Below are 27,708 nucleotides of genomic sequence, written 5' to 3' on the forward strand. Positions count from 1 at the left end.
GGTCAGTTCACCCAAAAATGAAAATTATACCACGATTTACTCATCCTCAAGTCATCCTAGGTGTATATGACTTTCTTCTTTCAGCCGAACACAATCTGAGTTATATTAAAAAATATCCTGGCTCTAACAAGCTTTATAATGCCAGTGAATGGTGCCTTAGATCTTGAAGCCCAAAAAAGTGCATCCATCCATCATAAAAGTAATCCATACAACTCCAGGGGGTTTATAAAGGCCTTCTGAAACAATGTGAAAAATATACATATTTATAACGTTATAAACTATAAACACTGGCTTTCCGTCAGGTCAGAGGTCACTCTTCCACCGGAACCAGACTCGTGTACGCCCGGTACCGGAAGCCTAAAGTTATAAATATGGATATTTTTCTTACACAAACGCATTGCTTTGCTTCAGAAGGCCTTCATAACCCGCTGGAGTCGTATGGATTACTTTGATGCACTTTTTTGGGCTTCAAAATAACAGGCACCATTCACTCCATAAAGCTGGGAAGAGCCAGGATACTTTTTAATATAGTTAAAGAAGTCATATACGTGGCTTTTTTTAACTAACCTAAAACATTATTTCTGAAAGTTTTCTGAATGTTCAAAATCTTTTAACTTTATTTTTTTTATTGCGAATATTAAGGGTTGGTTCACCCAAAAATGAAAATTGTCATTAATGACTCACCCTCATGTCGTCCCAAGCCCGTAAGACTAAGAACACAGAACACAGTTTAAGATATTTTAGATTTAGTCCGAGAGCTTTCTGTCCCTCCATTGTAAATGTGTGTACGGTATACTGTCCTTGTCCAGAAAGGAAATAAAGACATCATCAAAGTAGTCCATGTGACATCAGTGGGTTAGTTAGAGTGTGTTGAAGCATCGAAAATACATTTTGGTCCAAAAATAACAAAAACTAGGACTTTATTCAGCATTGTATTGTCTTCCGGTTCTGTTGTGGATCCGCGTTCAGTGACGCCGCTGACATGTGTCTGGTGTGTGTGTGTGTGTGTGTGTGTGTGTATTTTGGTTCTGTTGTGGATCCGCGTTCAGTGCCGCTGCTGACATGTGTCTGGTGTGTGTGTGTGTGTGTGTGTATTCTGGTTCTGTTGTGGATCCGCGTTCAGTGCCGCTGCTGACGTAAGACGCTGCTGACGTGTGTCTGGTGTGTGTGTGTGTGAGTGTGTGTGTGTGTGTGTGTGTGACGTAAGACGCTGCTGACGTGTGTCTGGTGTGTGTGTGTGTGAGTGTGTGTGTGTGTGTGTGTGTGACGTAAGACGCTGCTGACGTGTGTCTGGTGCGTCCGTGTATTCGGGTTCAAATAAATATGGCTGGGCAAAAAAATGCAAATCTTCCTGTGTGGAAATCCTTAGACATGTTTGTGAAGATTGTTTTGTTTCCAGCGTGCGTCTCCCTCAGACTGTAAACGAAGCTCGGGCGCACCAGACACACGTCAGCAGCGTCTTACATCACACACACACACACACACACACACACACACACACACACACACACACACACACACACACACACACCAGACACACGTCAGCAGCGTCTTACGTCACACACACACACACACACACACACACACACACACCAGACACACGTCAGCAGCGTCTTACGTCACACACACACACACACACACACACACACACACACACACACACACACACACACACACACCAGACACACGTCAGCAGCGGCACTGAACGCGGATCCACAACAGAACCCGAATACACACACACACACACACACACACACACACACACCAGACACACGTCAGCAGCGTCTTACGTCAGCAGCGGCACTGAACGCGGATCCACAACAGAACCGGAAGACAATACAATGCTGAATAAAGTCCTAGTTTTTGTTATTTTTGGACCAAAATGTATTTTCGATGCTTCAACACACTCTAACTAACCCACTGATGTCACATGGACTACTTTGATGATGTCTTTATTTCCTTTCTGGACAAGGACAGTATACCGTACACACATTTACAATGGAGGGACAGAAAGCTCTCGGACTAAATCTAAAATATCTTAAACTGTGTTCTGAAGATGAACGGAGGTCTGACGGGCTTGGAGCGACATGAGGGAGAGTCATTAATGACATCATTTTCATTTTTGGGTGAACTAACCCTTTAAGGAAACATTCGATTTTATCAGTTTGGAAACACTACTTTTGAAATGTTCTCTGAACATTCTGAAACATTTATAAAATAGATGACCAACCAACTAAAACATTTCAGAAAAAAAAAAACATCCAAGAATGATGTTTTTGTTCTACAGTTTTGAGAACATTATTAAAAACCACATAACTTTGAAAAAACATTCTAATGACATTACAGGAAGAACGTTTGTGCATAACTGGTTTGATTGACCAAACTTACTGTGTTGGGGAAGACTTGCTGTGGGGTTCTGGCTTCTGTTGGTTCTGAACCAGACGGGGCTCATGAGGTTGGATCTGAAGAGTAACTGCTGGGCTCCCTCCTCGTCCTCTTTGACCCCTGAGGTTGTGAGGGCACCCGACTGACCATGGCAGTAACGCAAAGCTTGTTTGAAGCTGAACGATGTGTTCACAAGTAGGTACATGGCATCGTTCTGGAGCAGAAGGTTCGAGTCTGGCACATCTGCAACAGGTTGAGATGGTGAGCCTGGAAGTCAGCGGTTTAATTCTTATTGATAACCACAGGCTGCCTTTGCAATTCAGAAGCCGTTTCAAAGAATATGTGCATGGCTCTAAATTCTAATAGCCGTTTTAACTTACTGTTTATTGGATTGATGTATAAAATCAATATCACATTTGCAAACGTGCTGATATTTGGGAAAACAGCACTCTTGGTCGTGTGATACTCCTTATTATATATATTAAAAACAAGAACGTATACTTTTTTTGCACAATATCTAGGTTTTTGGAAGCATTTTTTATTAATTTTGGAGACATGTTTTCCCAAAGCCCCCATTAATTTTCCGACCCTGGCTCTTTCTCCAGTGCATGCGGTTTCAAGTGAAACGCTACTGGTTTACTTCTAAATGTTCACATATTTAATACATCCAATAATACGGCTTTATGGTTAAGCATCTGTGGATTCAATCTTAAAGTCCCCCTGTGGTGAAAATCCAGCTTTTAATGTTGTTTATATGTCTATATGGTATTTTTAATATGCTTTAAGACAAACCATGTGTGAATTCATAATTCAACCCAATTGTTGAGTATTTTCTGCAGTGAACCAAAGACATCAAACCAAAGACAACAAGTATCAAAAACACGGTTAATGATGTCACGCAGGTGGTGGAGTAATAGCTACTTTTAATTAATCTGTTTGTGATCAAATTAATGATAGATGTTTTGCTATAAATTACGGACATGGCATCTGAGGACTATTTTTAATTTTGCTTTATTTCCAGATTCGCTCATAGGCTCATTCTTACGCACTAGAGCACGTTCACGCATGCACATTCTACAAAAACTATGCTTTAAATCTTTTGACAAACTAAAAGACATAAATTACATTTGTATGTATTTTAAATAAAAGATACAGATTGTAATGAATATCAGCTTGCTTATTTGGCTCAAGACAATGATTTATTAATCATTGTCATGCAAATGTCATGCAAACTAAAAAACTCTGCTTCTAACCACAGGTCGAGATCTGTCGTTCCAAACACACAACTTTGCGATGCTGTTTGCGAATGTTCGTTGGAACGATGGTTTCGGGAAACAACGAGTTGTTGAAATATGCTAATAACGACGGAACTTGCAAACATAGATCAACGTGTGACCGTCAACGAGTGGACCTCTGAGCTGCTGTGAGTGAGTGGAGGCGGGGCTCATTTGCATATTCACAGAACAGTGAATACTAAACGAGGCACGGGTGTAGGGTTACATTCAAAAACATTTTAATACGTCATTTTGGTAACGGGTTTTAAGGGATAAAATTATTGTCTACAGGGGGACTTTAAGGGTTTTGGGTTCCACCCCAGGCGGTGGTCAACACCATCACTTCCACTTCCCCCTCTACGAGGCGCCTCTATGCGTTAAACTGGAACCTGTTCGTTGAGTTGTGATCTTCTCACCAGGAGAACCCCCGAATTTGCTCGATCAGAGCCGTGCTTTCCTTCCTGCAAGCTGGGTTGGAGCTAAGGCTGTCTCCCTCCACCCTTAAAGTGTATGTTGGCGCTATCGCCGCACATCACGATGCAGTTGAAGGTAAGTTGCTGGGAAAGTACAACCTGATCGTCAGGTTCCTGAGGGGGGCGAGGAGTCTAAATCCGCCTCTCCCACTCTCTATACCCTTTTGGGATTTGTCTCTGGTCATTCCGGCTCTTCAGAGACCACCCTTCGAGCCTTTGCAGTCAGCTGAGTTAAAACTTCTGTCCACTACTCCTGGTTGCATTGGCCTCCATCAAGAGTTCGGTCGACGAATCGTGCCTAGAATTTAAAAAATCATTTCCCTACCAGTCCCTTCCGGGACCAGGTGGTGAACCTGCAAGCGCTGCATTCGGAGGAGGCAGACCCAGCCCTGGCTTTTCTCTGTCCCGTCCGCGCTCTGCGCCTGTACGTGGACAGAACGTAAAGCCTCAGGACCTCAAATCAGCTCTTCGTCTGTTACGGAGGCCAGCAGAAGGGGAAGGCTTGTCTCCAAGTAGAGGATGGCCCACTGGATAGTGGATGCCATCGCCTTGGCTTATGAAGCCCAAGGTGTGCCCTGCCCGCTCGGGTCGAGAGCCCGGCCTTTATAGCCTACGTGTTGAGCCGGTTTCTTCCTGTGTGACACCGAAGTTCCCGCTCTAGTGTCGGCTTGCTGCGCCACTCACCTCCACATGGAGCAGATACGTGCGCTTTTTGCTCCAGTCGAGTTCCCCACTTAAGTGAACCCTGTAGAGTTCCTCCGCACCCCTTCGGCAGTCGGACGTTGCGGAGTGTCTGACGCCAGGTCTAGTGCTCGTATGCTTGTGTAACTTGTGCTAGGCTGGGTTCCATATGTGGTGATCCCTGCGGCGATCCCATATGCGTTTTCTTCCACAACCAGTTCCCTGCGGTGAGCCCGTGTCTTTCCCTTGGCAGAGTCCGCTCTGCCGTCACTGCCCGGGTGTAGCCTCCCCCTTCTCAGGCTGGAGCCACCTCAGTGACACTCCATGTTGCACTGCCCCTAACCGGCCAGTCCATATGTGTATTCTCCACATGTTACCTCCCATCGGGCAGGATGTGGCTCCGCAGCGTCCCTCTCCCCTGGAAAGGCACGCTTTCCCAGTGTTATCCAAGAGTTCCACTGTGTGGGTTAGAACGAAACAGCAGTTTGAACTCCCGCTACACAGGCCTTCCGCCCCAGTCAGTTGGGGGTCTGAGAGTCTTGCATTGGGTGCTGGATGTGGCAGCAACAGTGGCGTTTTCCATAGGGATCCCAATTACGTCGTCACGTTGAACGTGAGCGGCAGATAGGGAACGTCTCGGTTACTAATGTAACCCTCGTTCCCTCAAGGAGGGAATGGGAGATGTTACGTCGCCACCGTTGCTGACCATCGCTGCACGGCCGTCACGATCTCGGCTCCTCAGCGAAAAACAATGAGTGCGTGTGCCCGCTCCCTGTTTATACTCGCGCTGCGGGGCGCGTGACGCAATTCACGCACGCCAACGTTCATTTGCTCGTTCTATAGACCTTATGCACCAGAGAAACGAGGGCGCCGCCATCTTTAGAATATTGTCTTTGAACTTCCGTTTTTGCGGTTGCTCTGTATATCTCTATGGCATCGCTGTCCAGGAGTAATTAGCTTTTGAAGTGGATTTACTTAATGTAAAGTTAATGAAAGTTATCATGAGGATTGTAATGTTTAAAGCAGATGTCTTAACAAATGTCAGTCGACCGTGAAGATTTTAAAACGAGCCGTTCATAAATAAATAAAAAAGCCGTTCTTCAGGGAACGAGGGTTACATTAGTAACCGAGACGTTTTTCACTGTACATTATAATTTGATCATAAATTATATAAAAAGAAAATGTTTTACTACTAAAAATGTTTTACTACTTAAATTACATGAAATTCGATTTTTTTACCATTTTTGTCCTGTATATAGTTTTTTTCCATTAGCTTTTTTACAATATTTTTCAGTTAAAATTATACTTTTTTTGTTACAGTGTAACCTTTCTTTTCATGTAAATTTACAGTAAAATACTGTTAAAATTATAATAAATACTGATAATGTTTTTCGAAGTAAAAAATTAACAAATCATCTTATTTACAGTGAAAGGCCGTAAACTCACATTCCCAGAATTCTCAGTGTGACCCTTCCCATTAGATGGTTTTTCATTTCAATAATTGTAACAAAAATGCAGGAAATTACAGTTTTAAGTTGTGCAGGTTGTTCAGTAAATTGTTTACTGTATGGTTACTGCATTTCTACTGTATTTTATAGCATTATTGTGGCAGCCACAGCTGCCAGAATAATTCTATAATACACTGCTTTCTTTGTTTGTTTGTACTAACATATCTGTAGCTTAAAGCCTGGTGTGTGAAATAATAGTCCGAAAAAAATCTCTATATATTTTTTAAATAGAACAGTGAACCTCTATTCAAATTATATAATAAAGTTAGCATATGCGTTTTATGATTTGTATCCTTTTTGATACATCAGCCTTTTATGGATCATAATATAGTGAGAATATGGAGCTCACATTCAAAGAGGAAAACCGGCTCAATTTTATTCAGAGACACAAACTGAGCAAAAATATGCAATTTGGTGCAGATGCTGATATTTATATAATGGACAAAGTATCGCTTGTAATGTAAATCAATGAGATCTTTATAATAGTATAACAGACAACTTACATAAAATGCATGTAAATATCAGTTGTGTCTCTAATTCTGCCAATAATATGTCTTAGTAAGATGTTTAAATGCTTAGTTTTATGATCAAATGTCTTTTAAAACATATAATGCAATGCAATACAATGATGATTGAGAGATGAATAAATAAACCTTCCTTAAAAGCCTGATGATATTTGATACTCACATTTGAATCAAGTAAACTGAAGTCACTTTAGTAAGTGTTCGTCTTAAAATATTACTAACAATATCAAGTTATTCTTGTTTACTTTTTTAATAATCAGTAAAGATTTCACAGCAATAAGACACGTGAAGCACGAGCTGATGGTGGACGTTTTAAAATTACACTATAAGGCTTTTACTTGTCATCTAAACTATCAATCAGACGACAGAATGCATGTAGTAGAGTGTGTGAAACAGTTTTTTTCAGCAAAGTTTTGATCATGTTGATCAAGAGGCCTTAAAAATTAATATGTTAAATATGATACGACAGACTTTATAGGGTTAATTATCGTTTGTGAGGGTAAAATACAACATTTACTTACCCAAAATCCCTCTTTCTGACCATGATTGAGTTGGTTCACATGTACCCATAATCTTCATTGTAAAACATACAAAGAAAAAAAAGAGAGCAGAGAACATGTGTATTTAAAATGATCATTCTTAAGGAATTTCAAAAATGAGTTATAGAGAAAGAAGTCAGAATTTAACATTACCACTGCATTAGCCAAAATCACTCCAAAGAGCACCGAAAACATCTTCACATCTGGACAAAGCAGGACAGTTGATTTAAATAATGACATTAACAAAGCAAACCGAAGGAAACCTGCATCTAAACTCATCAGCTGACCTCACTGCAGTTCCTACTTTTACAGGAAAGCAGACTGTTTCTCAGTCAACCTTGCTTGTGTTCCTCAAATCAAACAAAAAAAGGATGTAATTATTAAAGAATGAAAACCAGCTGTTCGTCACACAAAAGTAAGGTAGTGTCCAAAAGCATAAGACCACATGGTTTTTTAAATGTAACACTGGAAAGTTTTAGGATTTACCTTTAAATAAAATGTGCATTTTCTCACAAATTGCAGATATTTTGTAACAGGAAAAAAAAGTTATATTAGAAAAGAATGCAGAAGCTTCTTCACTAGCAGTATCAGACTTTGTGCCCCTGATGAACTGGATATGAAGAGATTTGACTTACAGGTGCTGTCTGCCATGTGATGATCTCCAGCGCTTTGACTCCTAGCATCCATACGTCTGTTTGGAGTGTGTTGTGTAATCTCATATTATCAATTATGCTTTTACACCGTCTTCATCCTTCAGCTCGCAAGTGTAACATCCAAACTCAAATCCATTGCATCCAGACTGTCCTTCTTCTTTCTGCCAGTGTGTGTGTCTCAGGACCTGAGCGCGGACCCCCTCGTAGATGTCCAGCCCACCAACTCAGCCGTCATTTTAGCACTTCGCTTTGTAATGCTAATGGATGTCATTTATTAAAGCAGACTTCTTGCGCAAGCAGTGTGAATGTTGGCACACAGAGTTCATCAAGCACAGCGGGACTCTTACTACTGCAGACTGCTTATTTATGCACACACACGGTCAAAAATGTCAGGCATTACAATCCTTGTGGGGAAATTTGGTCCTCACAATGTAGGTTTTATCAGGTACACACACTGACACCCACCACACACACACACACACACACACACACACGCACACATCGTAAAGTATTACAACTCTTGTTCAATGGCATGCTGTGAGCGCATTCTCAACAAAAAGCAACATTTTGTAGGCATATATAAACTGCCACTAGTGAAAGTAATTTCCACCATGATGTTAGTTTGCATTGTTGCTTGTCGCATTGAAAGCTGCCCAATAAAGCTGGTTTGTTTTCTGTAGGCTAAGCTTTAGTGTCCTGCAGGACTGCATCAGGGAACACAACAAAAGCAATGACATCACTAATGCACAGTGTACACCAGTGTGCCAAAGAAAGTCTGCTATTAGTATGCACTGTGGAGTACAGCCTCGACACCAGCAAAAAGTTCTGAGATCGCCAATGAACAATCTGTTCGTGAATCTAAAACTACACTAAATATTTCGTAATGGTCTCGTAGTGCATGTCAAAATGAATTGAGGATCAAGGCCTTTGGAATTCCAAATGTGGCGGCAATGTTTTACATGTTTAAACCTAAGTTTATGTATTCTTGCATGAAAAAAAATCCTAATAATAATAATATTAACAAAAATAAAATAAAAAATTGGAGATAATAGAATTTAAATCATAACAACACTCTGAATAGTTGTATGCTGTTGCATAAACAGACATGCATAAATCCAGTGGCAGATCTAGGCAGGTGGAGCTGGGGAGGTGGAGGGGTTCAGAGCAAACACTGAACCAGAGTATTTAAATGTTGAGCAAGCAATCTCATTGGCTGCATGGGATCAGCAGAGGCCAATCAGCTGAAAGACTGAACTAGATGTGTGTTGCATTGGCAAAAAAATACTGTGTAAAACAGAATGCACGCTTTTTTTAGAAGCTTTACACTAGTGGCACCAGACTTTTGTAAATTACATGAATATAAAGGTTCCAAAAGGGTGTTTTCACGACAGTGCCATAAAAGAACCCTTTTTGGTTCCACGTAAACCTTTCAGTGAGCAGTTCAACAAAAGAACCATTTTTTTCTTAGTGCGAAGAACATTAATAATCTAAAGAATCTTTTTCCACTATAAAAAAAACATTTTGTGGAATGCAAAGGTTCCAAGGATGTTAAAGGTTCTTTAAGGAACCGATAAAGAACCTTTATTTTTAAGAGTAATGAATTGAATATTAAGAGATTTGACTTACAGGTGTATGTGTAATGGCACCTTCTGCTTGTTATAAACTTCTCCATGTTTTATTTGATACATCTGACTGTATATAAAATATTGCCCCTTCATGGAAAAGATCATTTCTGGCACTGATTGACATATTTGTTTATTTGTATATAACTAGAAAAAAAACATGCCTCCCTAAATGTGAAAAAACTAAACAATTGTAAATATATTTTAAAAATAAATAATAAATAAATGAATGGTAAGAATCCTCCACAGTCATTAGTAATTAAGGTTTAAATATTTTGATGTTTTGAGGTTGTTTCCCTCAAAACTACTTCGGACAGGCATTCAGAAACCCAGCAGAATTCCCCTTTGCACATAATGTATGATTCCCCTGGGCCTCAACAAAAGCGCTCACACCGCAGTGACCACACACTCGGCCTCTGAATGCCGGCACCGTGCCACAGCAGAGTCGGAGTAATGTGCCAAGCAGAAAGAGAAATGGAGGACTAGTTACTAATGCAGTCAGGAACATGTAGAACAATACAAATATCCCTGGAGGTAATTAAGGTTTTGTGTTTGGTTGACCTTTATGAAGAACTTCGTTCAAAGTTGTAACACCTACAGCTGGCAGCCATACTGGATAGAGTAACTTAAGTCACAGCAATGAATCCTGGCTCATAAAATGCAGCACTTCTTTGGGCTCAAATGAGTATCACTGCCTTAGAGGAAGGAGGAGAAGTTCAGGCATTTTCCAAAGGAAACCCAGAGCAACAGACAACCGCAGTGTGAATAAAAGCAAATGCTCAATCACTCACTAAACAGCTGATTAGTGCTTTTCTAAAATGACTCAGACCGACCCCTTTCTAGCTAATAGGGTTTAAAAGAAAGGTTGGGAATCCCGGTTAACAGGGAACGTTCTCAAAACGTTCTGGCAAGGTTCTCTCAAAGTTTATTAACAAAGGTTCTTTTATTAACATTAAAAGGTTAGTTCCCCCCTAAAATTATAATTCTGTAATTATTTACGCACCCTCCTGTCATTCCAAACTCATAAGACTTTTGTTCATTTTAGGAAAACAAATGAAGATCTTTTTTGATAAAATATGAGAGACTACAATATTGACACTTCAAAAATTTCATAAAGAGCTTCTTCAAAAACCAATCAGGTTCATTCTTGTGTTACGCAGCACGTTTGAGCTTCCTCAAGAACCAATCAGGTTCATTCTCGTGTTACGCAGCACGTTTGAGCTTCCTCAAGAACCAATGAGGTTCATTCTCATGTTACGCAGCACGTTTGAGCTTCTTCAAGAACCAATGAGGTTCATTCTCGTGTTACGCAGCACGTTTGAGCTTCCTCAAGAACCAATGAGGTTCATTCTCATGTTACGCAGCACGTTTGAGCTTCTTCAAGAACCAATGAGGTTCATTCTCATGTTACGCAGCACGTTTGAGCTTCCTCAAGAACCAATGAGGTTCATTCTCGTGTTACGCAGCACGTTTGAGCTTCCTCAAGAACCAATGAGGTTCATTCTCATGTTACGTAGCACGTTTGAGCTTCTTCAAGAACCAATGAGGTTCATTCTCATGTTACGCAGCACGTTTGAGCTTCTTCAAGAACCAATGAGGTTCATTCTCATGTTACGTAGCACGTTTGAGCTTCTTCAAGAACCAATCAGGTTCATTCTCATGTTACGTAGCACGTTTGAGCTTCTTCAAGAACCAATGAGGTTCATTCTCATGTTACGTAGGACGTTTGAGCTTCTTCAAGAACCAATCAGGTTCATTCTCATGTTACGTAGCACGTTTGAGCTTCCTCAAGAACCAATCAGGTTCATTCTCGTGTTACACAGCACGTTTGAGCTTCTTCAAGAACCAATCAGGTTCATTCTCATGTTACGTAGCACGTTTGAGCTTCCTCAAGAACCAATCAGGTTCATTCTCGTGTTACGCAGCACGTTTGAGCTTCCTCAAGAACCAATCAGGTTCATTCTCGTGTTACGCAGCACGTTTGAGCTTGCTCAAGAACCAATCAGGTTCATTCTCGTGTTACGCAGCACGTTTGAGCTTCCTCAAGAACCAATCAGGTTCATTCTCGTGTTACACAGCACGTTTGAGCTTCTTCAAGAACCAATCAGGTTCATTCTCATGTTACGTAGCACGTTTGAGCTTCCTCAAGAACCAATCAGGTTCATTCTCGTGTTACGCAGCACGTTTGAGCTTGCTCAAGAACCAATCAGGTTCATTCTCATGTTACGTAGCACGTTTGAGCTTCCTCAAAAACCAATCAGGTTCATTCTCATGTTACGCAGCACGTTGGAGCTTCCTCAAGAACCAATCAGGTTCATTCTCGTGTTACGCAGCACGTTGGAGCTTCCTCAAGAACCAATCAGGTTCATTCTCGTGTTACGCAGCACGTTTGAGCTTCCTCAAGAACCAATCAGGTTCATTCTCGTGTTATGCAGCACGTTTGAGCTTAAGGAAGAACCAATGAGCTTCATTCTCGTGTTACGCAGCACGTTTGAGCTTCAACAAGAACCAGTGAGGTTCATTCTCGTATTACGCAGCAAGTTTAAGCTTCCCCAAGAACCAATGAGGTTCATTCTTGTGTTACGCAGCATGTTTGAGCTTCAGCAAGAACCAATGAGGTTCATTCTCGTGTTACGCAGCACGTTTGAGCTTCTTCAAGAACCAATGAGGTTCATTCTCGTGTTACGCAGCAAGTTTAAGCTTCCCCAAGAACCAATCAGGTTCATTCTTGTGTTATGCAGCATGTTTGAGCTTCTTCAAGAACCAATGAGGTTCATTCTCGTATTACGCAGCATGTTTGAGCTTCTTCAAGAACCAATGAGGTTCATTCTCGTATTACGCAGCAAGTTTAAGCTTCCCCAAGAACCAATGAGGTTCATTCTTGTGTTACGCAGCACGTTTGAGCTTCTTCAAGAACCAATGAGGTTCATTCTCGTATTACGCAGCAAGTTTAAGCTTCCCCAAGAACCAATGAGGTTCATTCTCGTGTTACGCAGCACGTTTGAGCTTCTTCAAGAACCAATCAGGTTCATTCTTGTGTTACGCAGCATGTTTGAGCTTCAGCAAGAACCAGTGAGGTTCATTCTCGTATTACGCAGCAAGTTTAGGCTTCCCCAAGAACCAATGAGGTTCATTCTCGTGTTACGCAGCACGTTTGAGCTTCTTCAAGAACCAATGAGGTTCATTCTCGTGTTACGCAGCACGTTTGAGCTTCTTCAAGAACCAATCAGGTTCATTCTTGTGTTACGCAGCACGTTTGAGCTTCCTCAAGAACCAATGAGGTTCATTCTCGTATTACGCAGCACGTTTGAGCTTCTTCAAGAACCAATGAGGTTCATTCTCGTGTTACGCAGCACGTTTGAGCTTCCTCAAGAACCAATGAGGTTCATTCATGTGTTACGCAGCACGTTTGAGCTTCCTCAAGAACCAATGAGGTTCATTCTCGTGTTACGCAGCATGTTTGAGCTTCTTCAAGAACCAATGAGGTTCATTCTCGTGTTACGCAGCACGTTTGAGCTTCCTCAAGAACCAATGAGGTTCATTCTCGTGTTACGCAGCACGTTTGAGCTTCTTCAAGAACCAGTGAGGTTCATTCTCGTGTTACGCAGCACGTTTGAGCTTCCTCAAGAACCAATGAGGTTCATTCTCATGTTACGCAGCACGTTTGAGCTTCCTCAAGAACCAATGAGGTTCATTCTTGTGTTACGCAGCATGTTTGAGCTTCAGCAAGAACCAATCAGGTTCATTCTCGTGTTACGCATCACGTTTGAGCTTCCTCAAGAACCAATGAGGTTCATTCTCGTGTTACGCAGCACATTTGAGCTTCCTCAAGAACCAATGAGGTTCATTCTTGTGTTACGCAGCACGTTTGAGCTTCAGCAAGAACCAATCAGGTTCATTCTCGTGTTACGCAGCACATTTGAGCTTCCTCAAGAACCAATGAGGTTCATTCTTGTGTTACGCAGCATGTTTGAGCTTAAGCAAGAACCAATCAGGTTCATTCTCGTGTTACGCAGCACATTTGAGCTTCCTCAAGAACCAATGAGGTTCATTCTTGTGTTACGCAGCATGTTTGAGCTTCAGCAAGAACCAATCAGGTTCATTCTCGTGTTACGCAGCACGTTTGAGCTTCAGCAAGAACCAATCAGGTTCATTCTCATGTTACGCAGCACGTTTGAGCTTCAGCAAGAACCAATCAGGTTCATTCTCGTGTTACGCAGCACGTTTGAGCTTCAGCAAGAACCAATCAGGTTCATTTTCATGTTACGCAGCACGTTTGAGCTTCCTCAAGAACCAATCAGGTTCATTCTCGTGTTACGCAGCACATTTGAGCTTCCTCAAGAACCAATGAGGTTCATTCTTGTGTTACGCAGCATGTTTGAGCTTCAGCAAGAACCAATCAGGTTCATTCTCGTGTTACGCATCACGTTTGAGCTTCCTCAAGAACCAATGAGGTTCATTCTCGTGTTACGCAGCACATTTGAGCTTCCTCAAGAACCAATGAGGTTCATTCTTGTGTTACGCAGCACGTTTGAGCTTCCTCAAGAACCAATCAGGTTCATTCTCATGTTACGCAGCACGTTTGAGCTTCCTCAAGAACCAATCAGGTTCATTCTCGTGTTACGCAGCACATTTGAGCTTCCTCAAGAACCAATGAGGTTCATTCTCATGTTACGCAGCACGTTTGAGCTTCCTCAAGAACCAATCAGGTTCATTCTCGTGTTACGCAGCACATTTGAGCTTCCTCAAGAACCAATGAGGTTCATTCTTGTGTTACGCAGCATGTTTGAGCTTCAGCAAGAACCAATCAGGTTCATTCTCGTGTTACGCATCACGTTTGAGCTTCCTCAAGAACCAGTGAGGTTCATTCTCGTGTTACGCAGCACATTTGAGCTTCCTCAAGAACCAGTGAGGTTCATTCTCGTGTTACGCAGCACGTTTGAGCTTCCTCAAGAACCAATCAGGTTCATTCTCGTGTTACGCAGCACATTTGAGCTTCCTCAAGAACCAATGAGGTTCATTCTTGTGTTACGCAGCATGTTTGAGCTTCAGCAAGAACCACACTGTAAACCCTAATTAGTTGAGACTACTCAAATGATTTGAGGAAAGTGGTTGCGTAAGTTTTTTTGAGTAATGGGAAAATTCAAACTTAATTAATTGAGTTGACCTAATGTGGTCTTCTCATTGAATTAACTTAAATGTTTAAGTAAAGATAACTTAAAAGGCAAATGGAGTAAACTCAAATTTTCCAGGTTATATTTTGTTGTTTACTTATTATTAAATACATTTTAAATAAATTATAAATCATTAAACCAAGTTTTGTTTTTCACAACAGCTTTATTAGGCTTACATTACATATCTTAACTTCTATAATGCATACTGACTGAACATTGTATATTAACATTTAATCAGTAAAAAATACAATTACAATACTTGCAGTAAATTAAATCAATTGATTAAAAATTTTAATTGAAAAGTGAAATTGACCAGATCAGAACAATTGACCAGAACAATTAAAAACACAGTGTAATGAACAACAACAGACATTGTCTGTTATTGTAAATATTGTCATCTACTTATCTTTCACCCTTTGTAATAGTTGTGTGTGTCCCTCAGTTGTCCTCGGTGTCAATAGATAGATCTCAACATCATACAGTCACTTTTAGAATGGGTTCAAAATTTCAAAATATGCTGGAAAACCAAAAAATGTGTCAGTACTGCAGGCTAACATCAGCGAGATCTCATCCTGGGTAAACTGCCACTGTTGGTCCAAAGGGTCTCATTGCCGCAGTCCTTTAGATGAATGGTTGGGGCAGGGATCGAAGGATCCTGTGATAAAAAAAAAAATTAAAATTAAGACGCATTTTCTTTTAATACATCGTACAGTACTCATTGTTTAAGCACAGGTTAGAGTGATATAATAATAAAAATGTAACAATACAAAGGAATGTTGCTAGTTGGACAGCAACAAGAATGGAAATAATCAAAGCAAGTCAAAGTGCTTTCTTGCCGTTTCAGTAACTAAATAAAATACAAGATAACTTGGGAAACTGAATTGTATTCAAACAAAAACTCTTTCTGTGTGCTTTACCTTATTGATGACTCAGATCTTTGAAGAGCAGCAGTAGCCTATTCGTGAAGAATGGCAGCGTTTACCACCTGGCCTAAAAACAATCATATATATATACACAGTAAATTACATCATAATAAAACTAAGTACATGGTAGATTTCTACACTTACTAGAACATTGAAACAAACAAAAGGAGTGAAATTTACACTGCACTTCAACAATTATGATATCATTTTAAGTATGTTGCTAAAAAACTTGTTTGCCTCACATGAATCAAGTCAGCTGCAGTTCTTCCTTCAGTGAGTTACTGTTTCTGAAGCCTCTGAGGACAGTTGAGAAGAAAGTGTCTGCTGATTTGTCAAAGGAGAATACGTTAACAACTCAAACATAAACGCACTCAATTTAAATCAACAACACTCAATCTTATGTTTTTGTTAAATACTCTATTTAAAAAGGTTTTATGAAAAAGTTTTTATTTGCACTTACCTTCGTCTGATATAAATGTCTGGAAAGGAAAAACAGGACGCTGTCAGTGCACGCAGTAACTGAAGGCAATGGGCTAAAATACAGTTCAGAAAAAAATATGACATTGAAAAACTTTGCCGTTGTGTTATGGTAAACATTATACAATGATTTTATTAATTCACACTTACCTTAGTCTGATGTAAATCTCACAGAAAATACCGAGCGCTGTCAGCGCGCAAGATTTGAATGGAGCAGGGGCGGGAATAAACGGCTCGAAAACAACGTCGGGCTAGAAAATACAGTTTAAAAAAACTGTTACAACATTGAACAAATTGTGATGTTATGTTCTGGCAAACATGTTATTTAAAATAGTTTTATGAATTCACACTTACCATACGTTTTCTCAGCCTCAGAAAATACCGGACGCTCTGCGCGCGCAAGAAGAACTACAGTGAGTCAGGGGCCGCTGCGGGGGAGGGGGGAGAACAGGCTCGAGAGTCGAGACTCGAGACAGTCGTCGATTAAAAAAAGATTCCATTTACAGGCGTCAGGAATTGAAAGTCTTGATCCAAATGCGAGGCCTGAAATGTCTGTACGTGATGGACAGGACCGATTTAACCCCTAAATGACTGTTTTATGCAGTGTCAGTCAGTCCCTCTGGCCTGCATCAACAAATTCACGATGAACAAAAAAAATACTGCCTTGTGTATCGACCAATCAGCGTGTTGTCAAGGCAGAATTTCAGGCACGGCCAATCATATTAAACCGACACATAGTGAATCATTTAAATAACTTGAAATTTTGAGTTCATAACACTTAAAATCTTAATCTGAAAGACTGTTGCTGCCAAATGAGTACATTAAACACAACTGTTTCATTTTTGATGCAAAAACTTGCTATTGTAAGTAATGTTAAGTTATGATAACTTGATTTCTTTATTAATGATAACATTGGGGTTTACAGTGCAATCAGGTTCATTCTCGTGTTACGCATCACGTTTGAGCTTCCTCAAGAACCAATGAGGTTCATTCTCGTGTTACGCAGCACATTTGAGCTTCCTCAAGAACCAATGAGGTTCATTCTTGTGTTACGCAGCACGTTTGAGCTTCCTCAAGAACCAATCAGGTTCATTCTCATGTTACGCAGCACGTTTGAGCTTCCTCAAGAACCAATCAGGTTCATTCTCGTGTTACGCAGCACATTTGAGCTTCCTCAAGAACCAATGAGGTTCATTCTCATGTTACGCAGCACGTTTGAGCTTCCTCAAGAACCAATCAGGTTCATTCTCGTGTTACGCAGCACATTTGAGCTTCCTCAAGAACCAATGAGGTTCATTCTTGTGTTACGCAGCATGTTTGAGCTTCAGCAAGAACCAATCAGGTTCATTCTCGGGTTACGCATCACGTTTGAGCTTCCTCAAGAACCAGTGAGGTTCATTCTCGTGTTACGCAGCACATTTGAGCTTCCTCAAGAACCAGTGAGGTTCATTCTCGTGTTACGCAGCACGTTTGAGCTTCCTCAAGAACCAATCAGGTTCATTCTCGTGTTACGCAGCACATTTGAGCTTCCTCAAGAACCAATGAGGTTCATTCTCATGTTACGCAGCACGTTTGAGCTTCCTCAAGAACCAATCAGGTTCATTCTCATGTTACGCAGCACGTTTGAGCTTCCTCAAGAACCAATCAGGTTCATTCTCGTGTTACGCAGCACATTTGAGCTTCCTCAAGAACCAATGAGGTTCATTCTTGTGTTACGCAGCATGTTTGAGCTTCAGCAAGAACCAATCAGGTTCATTCTCGTGTTACGCATCACGTTTGAGCTTCCTCAAGAACCAGTGAGGTTCATTCTCGTGTTACGCAGCACATTTGAGCTTCCTCAAGAACCAGTGAGGTTCATTCTCGTGTTACGCAGCATGTTTGAGCTTCCTCAAGAACCAATGAGGTTCATTCTTGTGTAACGCAGCATGTTTGAGCTTCAGCAAGAACCAATCAGGTTCATTCTCGTGTTATGCAGCACGGTTGAGCTTCCTCAAGAACCAATGAGGTTCATTCTTGTGTTACGCAGCACGTTTGAGCTTCCTCAAGAACCAATCAGGTTCATTCTCGTGTTACGCAGCACATTTGAGCTTCCTCAAGAACCAATGAGGTTCATTCTTGTGTTACGCAGCATGTTTGAGCTTCAGCAGGAACCAATCAGGTTCATTCTCGTGTTATGCAGCACGTTTGAGCTTCCTCAAGAACCAATGAGGTTCATTCTTGTGTTACGCAGCACGTTTGAGCTTCCTCAAGAACCAATGAGGTTCATTCTCGTGTTACGCAGGACGTTTGAGCTTCCTCAAGAACCAATGAGGTTAATTCTCGTGTTACGCATCACGTTTGAGCTTCCTCAAGAACCAGTGAGGTTCATTCTTGTGTTACGCAGCACGTTTGAGCTTCCTCAAGAACCAATCAGGTTCATTCTCGTGTTACGCAGCACGTTTGAGCTTCCTCAAGAACCAATCAGGTTCATTCTCGTGTTAAGCAGCACGTTTGAGCTTCTTCAAGAACCAATGAGGTTCATTCTCGTGTTGCGCAGCACGTTTGAGCTTCCTCAAGAACCAATCAGGTTCATTCTCGTGTTACGCAGCACGTTTGAGCTTCTTCAAGAACCAATGAGGTTCATTCTCGTGTTACGCGGCAAGTTTAAGCTTCCCCAAGAACCAATGAGGTTCATTCTTGTGTTACCCAGCACGTTTGAGCTTCCTCAAGAACCAATGAGGTTCATTCTCGTGTTACGCAGCAAGTTTAAGCTTCCCCAAGAACCAATGAGGTTCATTCTCGTGTTACGCAGCACGTTTGAGCTTCCTCAAGAACCAATCAGGTTCATTCTCGTGTTACGCAGCACGTTTGAGCTTCTTCAAGAACCAATGAGGTTCATTCTTGTGTTACGCAGCAAGTTTAAGCTTCCACAAGAACCAATGAGGTTCATTCTTGTGTTAAGCAAGACGTTTGAGCTTCCTCAAGAACCAATCAGGTTCATTCTCGTGTTACGCAGCACGTTTGAGCTTCCTCAAGAACCAATCAGGTTCATTCTCGTGTTACGCAGCACGTTTGAGCTTCAGCAAGAACCAATCAGGTTCATTCTCGTGTTACGCAGCACGTTTGAGCTTCCTCAAGAACCAATCAGGTTCATTCTCGTGTTACGCAGCAAGTTTGAGCTTCAGCAAGAACCAATGAGGTTCATTCTCGTGTTACGCAGCACGTTTGAGCTTCCTCAAGAACCAATGAGGTTCATTCTTGTGTTACGCAGCACGTTTGAGCTTCCTCAAGAACCAATCAGGTTCATTCTCGTGTTACGCAGCACATTTGAGCTTCCTCAAGAACCAATGAGGTTCATTCTTGTGTTACGCAGCATGTTTGAGCTTCCTCAAGAACCAATCAGGTTTATTCTCGTGTTACGCAGCACATTTGAGTTTCCTCAAGAACCAATGAGGTTCATTCTTGTGTTACGCAGCACGTTTGAGCTTCCTCAAGAACCAATCAGGTTCATTCTCGTGTTATGCAGCACGTTTGAGCTTCCTCAAGAACCAATGAGGTTCATTCTTGTGTTACGCAGCACGTTTGAGCTTCCTCAAGAACCAATGAGGTTCATTCTCGTGTTACGCAGGACGTTTGAGCTTCCTCAAGAACCAATGAGGTTCATTCTCGTGTTACGCATCACGTTTGAGCTTCCTCAAGAACCAGTGAGGTTCATTCTTGTGTTACGCAGCACGTTTGAGCTTCCTCAAGAACCAATCAGGTTCATTCTCGTGTTACGCAGCACGTTTGAGCTTCCTCAAGAACCAATCAGGTTCATTCTCGTGTTACGCAGCACGTTTGAGCTTCCTCAAGAACCAATCAGGTTCATTCTTGTTTTACGCAGCACGTTTGAGCTTCAGGAAGAACCAATGAGGTTCATTCTCGTGTTACGCAGCACATTTGAGCTTCCTCAAGAACCAATGAGGTTCATTCTTGTGTTACGCAGCACGTTTGAGCTTCAGGAAGAACCAATCAGGTTCATTCTCGTGTTATGCAGCACGTTTGAGCTTCCTCAAGAACCAATCAGGTTCATTCTTGTGTTACGCAGCACGTTTGAGATTCCTCAAGAACCAATCAGGTTCATTCTCGTGTTACGCAGCACGTTTGAGCTTCCTCAAGAACCAATCAGGTTCATTCTCGTGTTACGCAGCACGTTTGAGCTTCCTCAAGAACCAATGAGGTTCATTCTCGTGTTACGCAGCACGTTTGAGCTTCCTCAAGAACCAGTGAGGTTCATTCTTGTGTTACGCAGCACGTTTGAGCTTCCTCAAGAACCAATCAGGTTCATTCTCGTGTTAAGCAGCAAGTTTAAGCTTCCCCAAGAACCAATGAGATTCATTCTCGTGTTACGCAGCACGTTTTGAGCTTCCTCAAGAACCAATGAGGTTCATTCTCGTGTTATGCAGCACGTTTGAGCTTCAGGAAAAACCAATCAGGTCCATTCTCGTGTTACGCAGCACGTTTGAGCTTCTTCAAGAACCAATCAGGTTCATTCTCGTGTTACGCAGCACGTTTGAGCTTCCTCAAGAACCAATCAGGTTCATTCTCGTGTTACGCAGCATGTTTGAGCTTCCTCAAGAACCAATCAGGTTCATTCTCCTGTTTCGCATCATGTTTGAGCTTCCTCAAGAACCAATCAGGTTCATTCTCTTGTTAAGCAGCACGTTTGAGCTTCCTCAAGGACCAATCAGGTTCATTCTCGTGTTACGCAGCACGTTTGAGCTTCCTCAAGAACCAATGAGGTTCATTCTCGTGTTATGCAGCACGTTTGAGCTTCAGGAAAAACCAATCAGGTTCATTCTCGTGTTACGCAGCACGTTTGAGCTTCCTCAAGAACCAATCAGGTTCATTCTCGTGTTACGCATCACGTTTGAGCTTCCTCAAGAACCAATCAGGTTCATTCTCGTGTTACGCAGCACGTTTGAGCTTCCTCAAGAACCAATCAGGTTCATTCTCGTGTTATGCAGCACGTTTGAGCTTCTTCAAGAACCAATCAGGTTCATTCTTGTGTTATGCAGCACGTTTGAGCTTCAGGAAAAAACAATCAGGTTCATTCTCGTGTTACGCAGCACGTTTGAGCTTCCTCAAGAACCAATCAGGTTCATTCTCGTGTTACGCAGCACGTTTGAGCTTCAGGAAAAACCAATCAGGTTCATTCTCGTGTTACGCAGCACGTTTGAGCTTCCTCAAGAACCAATCAGGTTCATTCTCGTGTTACGCAGCAAGTTTGAGCTTCCTCAAGAACCAATCAGGTTCATTCTCGTGTTACGCAGCACGTTTGAGCTTCTTCAAGAACCAATCAGGTTCATTCTCGTGTTACGCAGCACGTTTGAGCTTCAGGAAAAACCAATCAGGTTCATTCTCGTGTTACGCAGCACGTTTGAGCTTCCTCAAGAACCAATCAGGTTCATTCTCGTGTTACGCAGCACGTTTGAGCTCCCTCAAGAACCAATCAGGTTCATTCTCGTGTTACGCAGCACGTTTGAGCTTCCTCAAGAACCAATCAGGTTCATTCTCGTGTTACGCAGCACGTTTGAGCTTCAGGAAAAACCAATCAGGTTCATTCTCGTGTTACGCAGCACGTTTGAGCTTCAGGAAAAACCAATCAGGTTCATTCTCGTGTTACGCAGCACGTTTGAGCTTCTTCAAGAACCAATCAGGTTCATTCTCGTGTTACGCAGCACGTTTGAGCTTCAGGAAAAACCAATCAGGTTCATTCTCGTGTTACGCAGCACGTTTGAGCTTCCTCAAGAACCAATCAGGTTCATTCTCGTGTTACGCAGCAAGTTTGAGCTTCCTCAAGAACCAATCAGGTTCATTCTCGTGTTACGCAGCACGTTTGAGCTTCTTCAAGAACCAATCAGGTTCATTCTCGTGTTACGCAGCACGTTTGAGCTTCAGGAAAAACCAATCAGGTTCATTCTCGTGTTACGCAGCACGTTTGAGCTTCCTCAAGAACCAATCAGGTTCATTCTCGTGTTACGCAGCACGTTTGAGCTTCCTCAAGAACCAATCAGGTTCATTCTCGTGTTACGCAGCACGTTTGAGCTTCCTCAAGAACCAATCAGGTTCATTCTCGTGTTACGCAGCACGTTTGAGCTTCAGGAAAAACCAATCAGGTTCATTCTCGTGTTACGCAGCACGTTTGAGCTTCAGGAAAAACCAATCAGGTTCATTCTCGTGTTACGCAGCACGTTTGAGCTTCTTCAAGAACCAATCAGGTTCATTCTCGTGTTACGCAGCACGTTTGAGCTTCAGGAAAAACCAATCAGGTTCATTCTCGTGTTACGCAGCACGTTTGAGCTTCCTCAAGAACCAATCAGGTTCATTCTCGTGTTAAGCAGCACGTTTGAGCTTCCTCAAGAACCAATCAGGTTAATTCTCGTGTTACGCAGCACGTTTGAGCTTCCTCAAGAACCAATCAGGTTCATTCTCGTGTTACGCAGACCGTTTGAGCTTCCTCAAGAACCAATCAGGTTCATTCTCGTGTTACGCAGCACGTTTGAGCTTCCTCAAGAACCAATCAGGTTCATTCTCGTGTTACGCAGCACGTTTGAGCTTCCTCAAGAACCAATCAGGTTCATTCTCGTGTTACGCAGCACGTTTGAGCTTCTTCAAGAACCAATCAGGTTCATTCTCGTGTTACGCAGCACGTTTGAGCTTCAGGAAAAACCAATCAGGTTCATTCTCGTGTTACGCAGCACATTTGAGCTTCCTCAAGAACCAGTGAGGTTCATTCTCGTGTTACGCAGCATGTTTGAGCTTCCTCAAGAACCAATGAGGTTCATTCTTGTGTAACGCAGCATGTTTGAGCTTCAGCAAGAACCAATCAGGTTCATTCTCGTGTTATGCAGCACGGTTGAGCTTCCTCAAGAACCAATGAGGTTCATTCTTGTGTTACGCAGCACGTTTGAGCTTCCTCAAGAACCAATCAGGTTCATTCTCGTGTTACGCAGCACATTTGAGCTTCCTCAAGAACCAATGAGGTTCATTCTTGTGTTACGCAGCATGTTTGAGCTTCAGCAGGAACCAATCAGGTTCATTCTCGTGTTATGCAGCACGTTTGAGCTTCCTCAAGAACCAATGAGGTTCATTCTTGTGTTACGCAGCACGTTTGAGCTTCCTCAAGAACCAATGAGGTTCATTCTCGTGTTACGCAGGACGTTTGAGCTTCCTCAAGAACCAATGAGGTTAATTCTCGTGTTACGCATCACGTTTGAGCTTCCTCAAGAACCAGTGAGGTTCATTCTTGTGTTACGCAGCACGTTTGAGCTTCCTCAAGAACCAATCAGGTTCATTCTCGTGTTACGCAGCACGTTTGAGCTTCCTCAAGAACCAATCAGGTTCATTCTCGTGTTAAGCAGCACGTTTGAGCTTCTTCAAGAACCAATGAGGTTCATTCTCGTGTTGCGCAGCACGTTTGAGCTTCCTCAAGAACCAATCAGGTTCATTCTCGTGTTACGCAGCACGTTTGAGCTTCTTCAAGAACCAATGAGGTTCATTCTCGTGTTACGCGGCAAGTTTAAGCTTCCCCAAGAACCAATGAGGTTCATTCTTGTGTTACGCAGCACGTTTGAGCTTCCTCAAGAACCAATGAGGTTCATTCTCGTGTTACGCAGGACGTTTGAGCTTCCTCAAGAACCAATGAGGTTAATTCTCGTGTTACGCATCACGTTTGAGCTTCCTCAAGAACCAGTGAGGTTCATTCTTGTGTTACGCAGCACGTTTGAGCTTCCTCAAGAACCAATCAGGTTCATTCTCGTGTTACGCAGCACGTTTGAGCTTCCTCAAGAACCAATCAGGTTCATTCTCGTGTTAAGCAGCACGTTTGAGCTTCTTCAAGAACCAATGAGGTTCATTCTCGTGTTGCGCAGCACGTTTGAGCTTCCTCAAGAACCAATCAGGTTCATTCTCGTGTTACGCAGCACGTTTGAGCTTCCTCAAGAACCAGTGAGGTTCATTCTTGTGTTACGCAGCACGTTTGAGCTTCCTCAAGAACCAATCAGGTTCATTCTCGTGTTAAGCAGCAAGTTTAAGCTTCCCCAAGAACCAATGAGATTCATTCTTGTGTTACGCAGCACGTTTTGAGCTTCCTCAAGAACCAATGAGGTTCATTCTCGTGTTATGCAGCACGTTTGAGCTTCAGGAAAAACCAATCAGGTCCATTCTCGTGTTACGCAGCACGTTTGAGCTTCTTCAAGAACCAATCAGGTTCATTCTCGTGTTACGCAGCACGTTTGAGCTTCAGGAAAAACCAATCAGGTTCATTCTCGTGTTACGCAGCATGTTTGAGCTTCCTCAAGAACCAATCAGGTTCATTCTCCTGTTTCGCATCATGTTTGAGCTTCCTCAAGAACCAATCAGGTTCATTCTCTTGTTAAGCAGCACGTTTGAGCTTCCTCAAGGACCAATCAGGTTCATTCTCGTGTTACGCAGCACGTTTGAGCTTCCTCAAGAACCAATCAGGTTCATTCTCGTGTTACGCAGCACGTTTGAGCTTCCTCAAGAACCAATCAGGTTCATTCTCGTGTTATGCAGCACGTTTGAGCTTCTTCAAGAACCAATCAGGTTCATTCTTGTGTTATGCAGCACGTTTGAGCTTCAGGAAAAAACAATCAGGTTCATTCTCGTGTTACGCAGCACGTTTGAGCTTCCTCAAGAACCAATCAGGTTCATTCTCGTGTTACGCAGCACGTTTGAGCTTCCTCAAGAACCAATCAGGTTCATTCTCGTGTTACGCAGCACGTTTGAGCTTCAGGAAAAACCAATCAGGTTCATTCTCGTGTTACGCAGCACGTTTGAGCTTCAGGAAAAACCAATCAGGTTCATTCTCGTGTTACGCAGCACGTTTGAGCTTCTTCAAGAACCAATCAGGTTCATTCTCGTGTTACGCAGCACGTTTGAGCTTCAGGAAAAGCCAATCAGGTTCATTCTCGTGTTACGCAGCACGTTTGAGCTTCCTCAAGAACCAATCAGGTTCATTCTCGTGTTACGCAGCACGTTTGAGCTTCCTCAAGAACCAATCAGGTTCATTCTCGTGTTACGCAGCACGTTTGAGCTTCCTCAAGAACCAATCAGGTTCATTCTCGTGTTACGCAGCACGTTTGAGCTTCAGGAAAAACCAATCAGGTTCATTCTCGTGTTACGCAGCACGTTTGAGCTTCAGGAAAAACCAATCAGGTTCATTCTCGTGTTACGCAGCACGTTTGAGCTTCTTCAAGAACCAATCAGGTTCATTCTCGTGTTACGCAGCACGTTTGAGCTTCAGGAAAAACCAATCAGGTTCATTCTCGTGTTACGCAGCACGTTTGAGCTTCCTCAAGAACCAATCAGGTTCATTCTCGTGTTAAGCAGCACGTTTGAGCTTCCTCAAGAACCAATCAGGTTAATTCTCGTGTTACGCAGCACGTTTGAGCTTCCTCAAGAACCAATCAGGTTCATTCTCGTGTTACGCAGACCGTTTGAGCTTCCTCAAGAACCAATCAGGTTCATTCTCGTGTTACGCAGCACGTTTGAGCTTCCTCAAGAACCAATCAGGTTCATTCTCGTGTTACGCAGCACGTTTGAGCTTCCTCAAGAACCAATCAGGTTCATTCTCGTGTTACGCAGCACATTTGAGCTTCTTCAAGAACCAATCAGGTTCATTCTCGTGTTACGCAGCACGTTTGAGCTTCAGGAAAAACCAATCAGGTTCATTCTCGTGTTACGCAGCACGTTTGAGCTTCCTCAAGAACCAATCAGGTTCATTCTCGTGTTACGCAGCACGTTTGAGCTTCCTCAAGAACCAATCAGGTTCATTCTTGTGTTACGCAGCACGTTTGAGCTTCCTCAAGAACCAATCAGGTTCATTCTCGTGTTACGCAGCACGTTTGAGCTTCCTCAAGAACCAATCAGGTTCATTCTCGTGTTACGCAGCACGTTTGAGCTTCAGGAAAAACCAATCAGGTTCATTCTCGTGTTACGCAGCACGTTTGAGCTTCCTCAAGAACCAATCAGGTTCATTCTCGTGTTACGCAGCACGTTTGAGCTTCCTCAAGAACCAATGAGGTTCATTCTCGTGTTACGCAGCACGTTTGAGCTTCCTCAAGAACCAATCAGGTTCATTCTCGTGTTACACAGCACGTTTGAGCTTCCTCAAGAACCAATGAGGTTCATTCTCGTGTTACGCATCACGTTTGAGCTTCAGGAAAAACCAATCAGGTTCATTCTCGTGTTACGCAGCACGTTTGAGCTTCAGGAAAAACCAATCAGGTTCATTCTCGTGTTACGCAACACGTTTGAGCTTCCTCAAGAACCAATAAGGTTCATTCTCGTGTTACGCAGCACGTTTGAGCTTCCTCAAGAACCAATCAGGTTCATTCTCGTGTTACGCAGCATGTTTGAACTTCCTCAAGAACCAATCAGGTTCATTCTCGTGTTACGCAGCACGTTTGAGCTTCCTCAAGAACCAATCAGGTTCATTCTCGTGTTACGCAGCACGTTTGAGCTTCCTCAAGAACCAATCAGGTTAATTCTCGTGTTACGCAGCACGTTTGCGTTTCAACAAGGACCAATGAGGTTCATTCTTGTGTTGTTTTACGATTTTTTTGAAGCATCAAAGTGGTAGTTGCGTGAATTCAATAGAGGAACAGAAATCTCTCAGATTTCATTAAAAATATCTTTATTTGTGTTTTGAAGATGAACGAAAGTCTTACGGGTTTGAAACAACATGAAGGTGAGTAATTAATGACAGAATTTGAATTTTTGGGTAAACTAAACCTTTAATAGAATGTCCTTTTCAAAGTATGTTGGGGGAAATGATGTTTTCAGTTCATCTAGAAAAATAAGAGATTTATTAATTTATTAAGTAACAAATTCTCAAAAAAGGCTATAAAAGGCGCCAAGTAATGTTTTTAAAAATGAATTCACTTTCATTGAGAGTGTTTCATATTTGCATGGACATTCACAGCCTTAAGCAGACGACCTATTTGATATTTAATATGCTGTTCATGGTAAACCTCAAGAGGATTGAGTGGGACCTTAAACATCAAAACAACAAATCACGTCTCATCTTCCAGTAAGTCTCTCCCCCTTTTCGTTTAGGATCATCCACATGCCGAATGCAGCCAGCTGCTCCTTTTAATCAGCCTTGACCCATCATGCATCCAGAGCGAACAAAAGCAAACAGGCATTTATCTTCCTTCCCTCAACATTACACTTCAGTTCACTGACAAGCCCTTTTCTCTTCCCCTTCTCTCCTTCACATCCACTGTAGCCCACCACCACCATCGTTTGTTACACATTTCCATGGCAACATTAGCTTTCTATGAATGGCATGGCAACGTCAAATAGTATCTTGCCCTAGAACAGGAGAGACAAAAGAAGGATGACCTACATGTGGAGAGAGGAAGGAGATCTTCCCAGAAGAACCCGCAAATCTCCACTGGAAACATACAGCTGAGCTTCATGAGTGTTTCA

General features: G+C 42.3%; 1 protein-coding gene across 1 annotated transcript in view; it reads right to left on the reverse strand.

Moving 5' to 3' along the window:
* The window catches only part of adgrd2 (adhesion G protein-coupled receptor D2), a 58,343-nt gene extending 30,906 nt beyond the window's left edge, over positions 1 to 27,437 (reverse strand). Inside the window, exons 1-7 of the mRNA XM_056246499.1 lie at positions 27,348 to 27,437; positions 8,020 to 8,098; positions 7,538 to 7,587; positions 7,367 to 7,418; positions 2,385 to 2,628; positions 790 to 800; positions 426 to 428 (exon numbers count right to left, since the gene is read on the reverse strand). Coding sequence (XP_056102474.1) covers positions 426 to 428; positions 790 to 800; positions 2,385 to 2,628; positions 7,367 to 7,418; positions 7,538 to 7,587; positions 8,020 to 8,098; positions 27,348 to 27,422 — 514 coding nt within the window. The 5' untranslated portion in view covers positions 27,423 to 27,437. The remainder of the gene's footprint in view (positions 1 to 425; positions 429 to 789; positions 801 to 2,384; positions 2,629 to 7,366; positions 7,419 to 7,537; positions 7,588 to 8,019; positions 8,099 to 27,347) is intronic.
* Between the last annotated feature and the right edge of the window lie 271 nt (positions 27,438 to 27,708).

Source organism: Rhinichthys klamathensis, unplaced genomic scaffold (genome assembly GCF_029890125.1).
Source record: "Rhinichthys klamathensis goyatoka isolate OS25496 unplaced genomic scaffold, OSU_Roscu_1.1 h1tg000040l_1, whole genome shotgun sequence".
Taxonomy (NCBI): domain Eukaryota; kingdom Metazoa; phylum Chordata; class Actinopteri; order Cypriniformes; family Leuciscidae; genus Rhinichthys; species Rhinichthys klamathensis.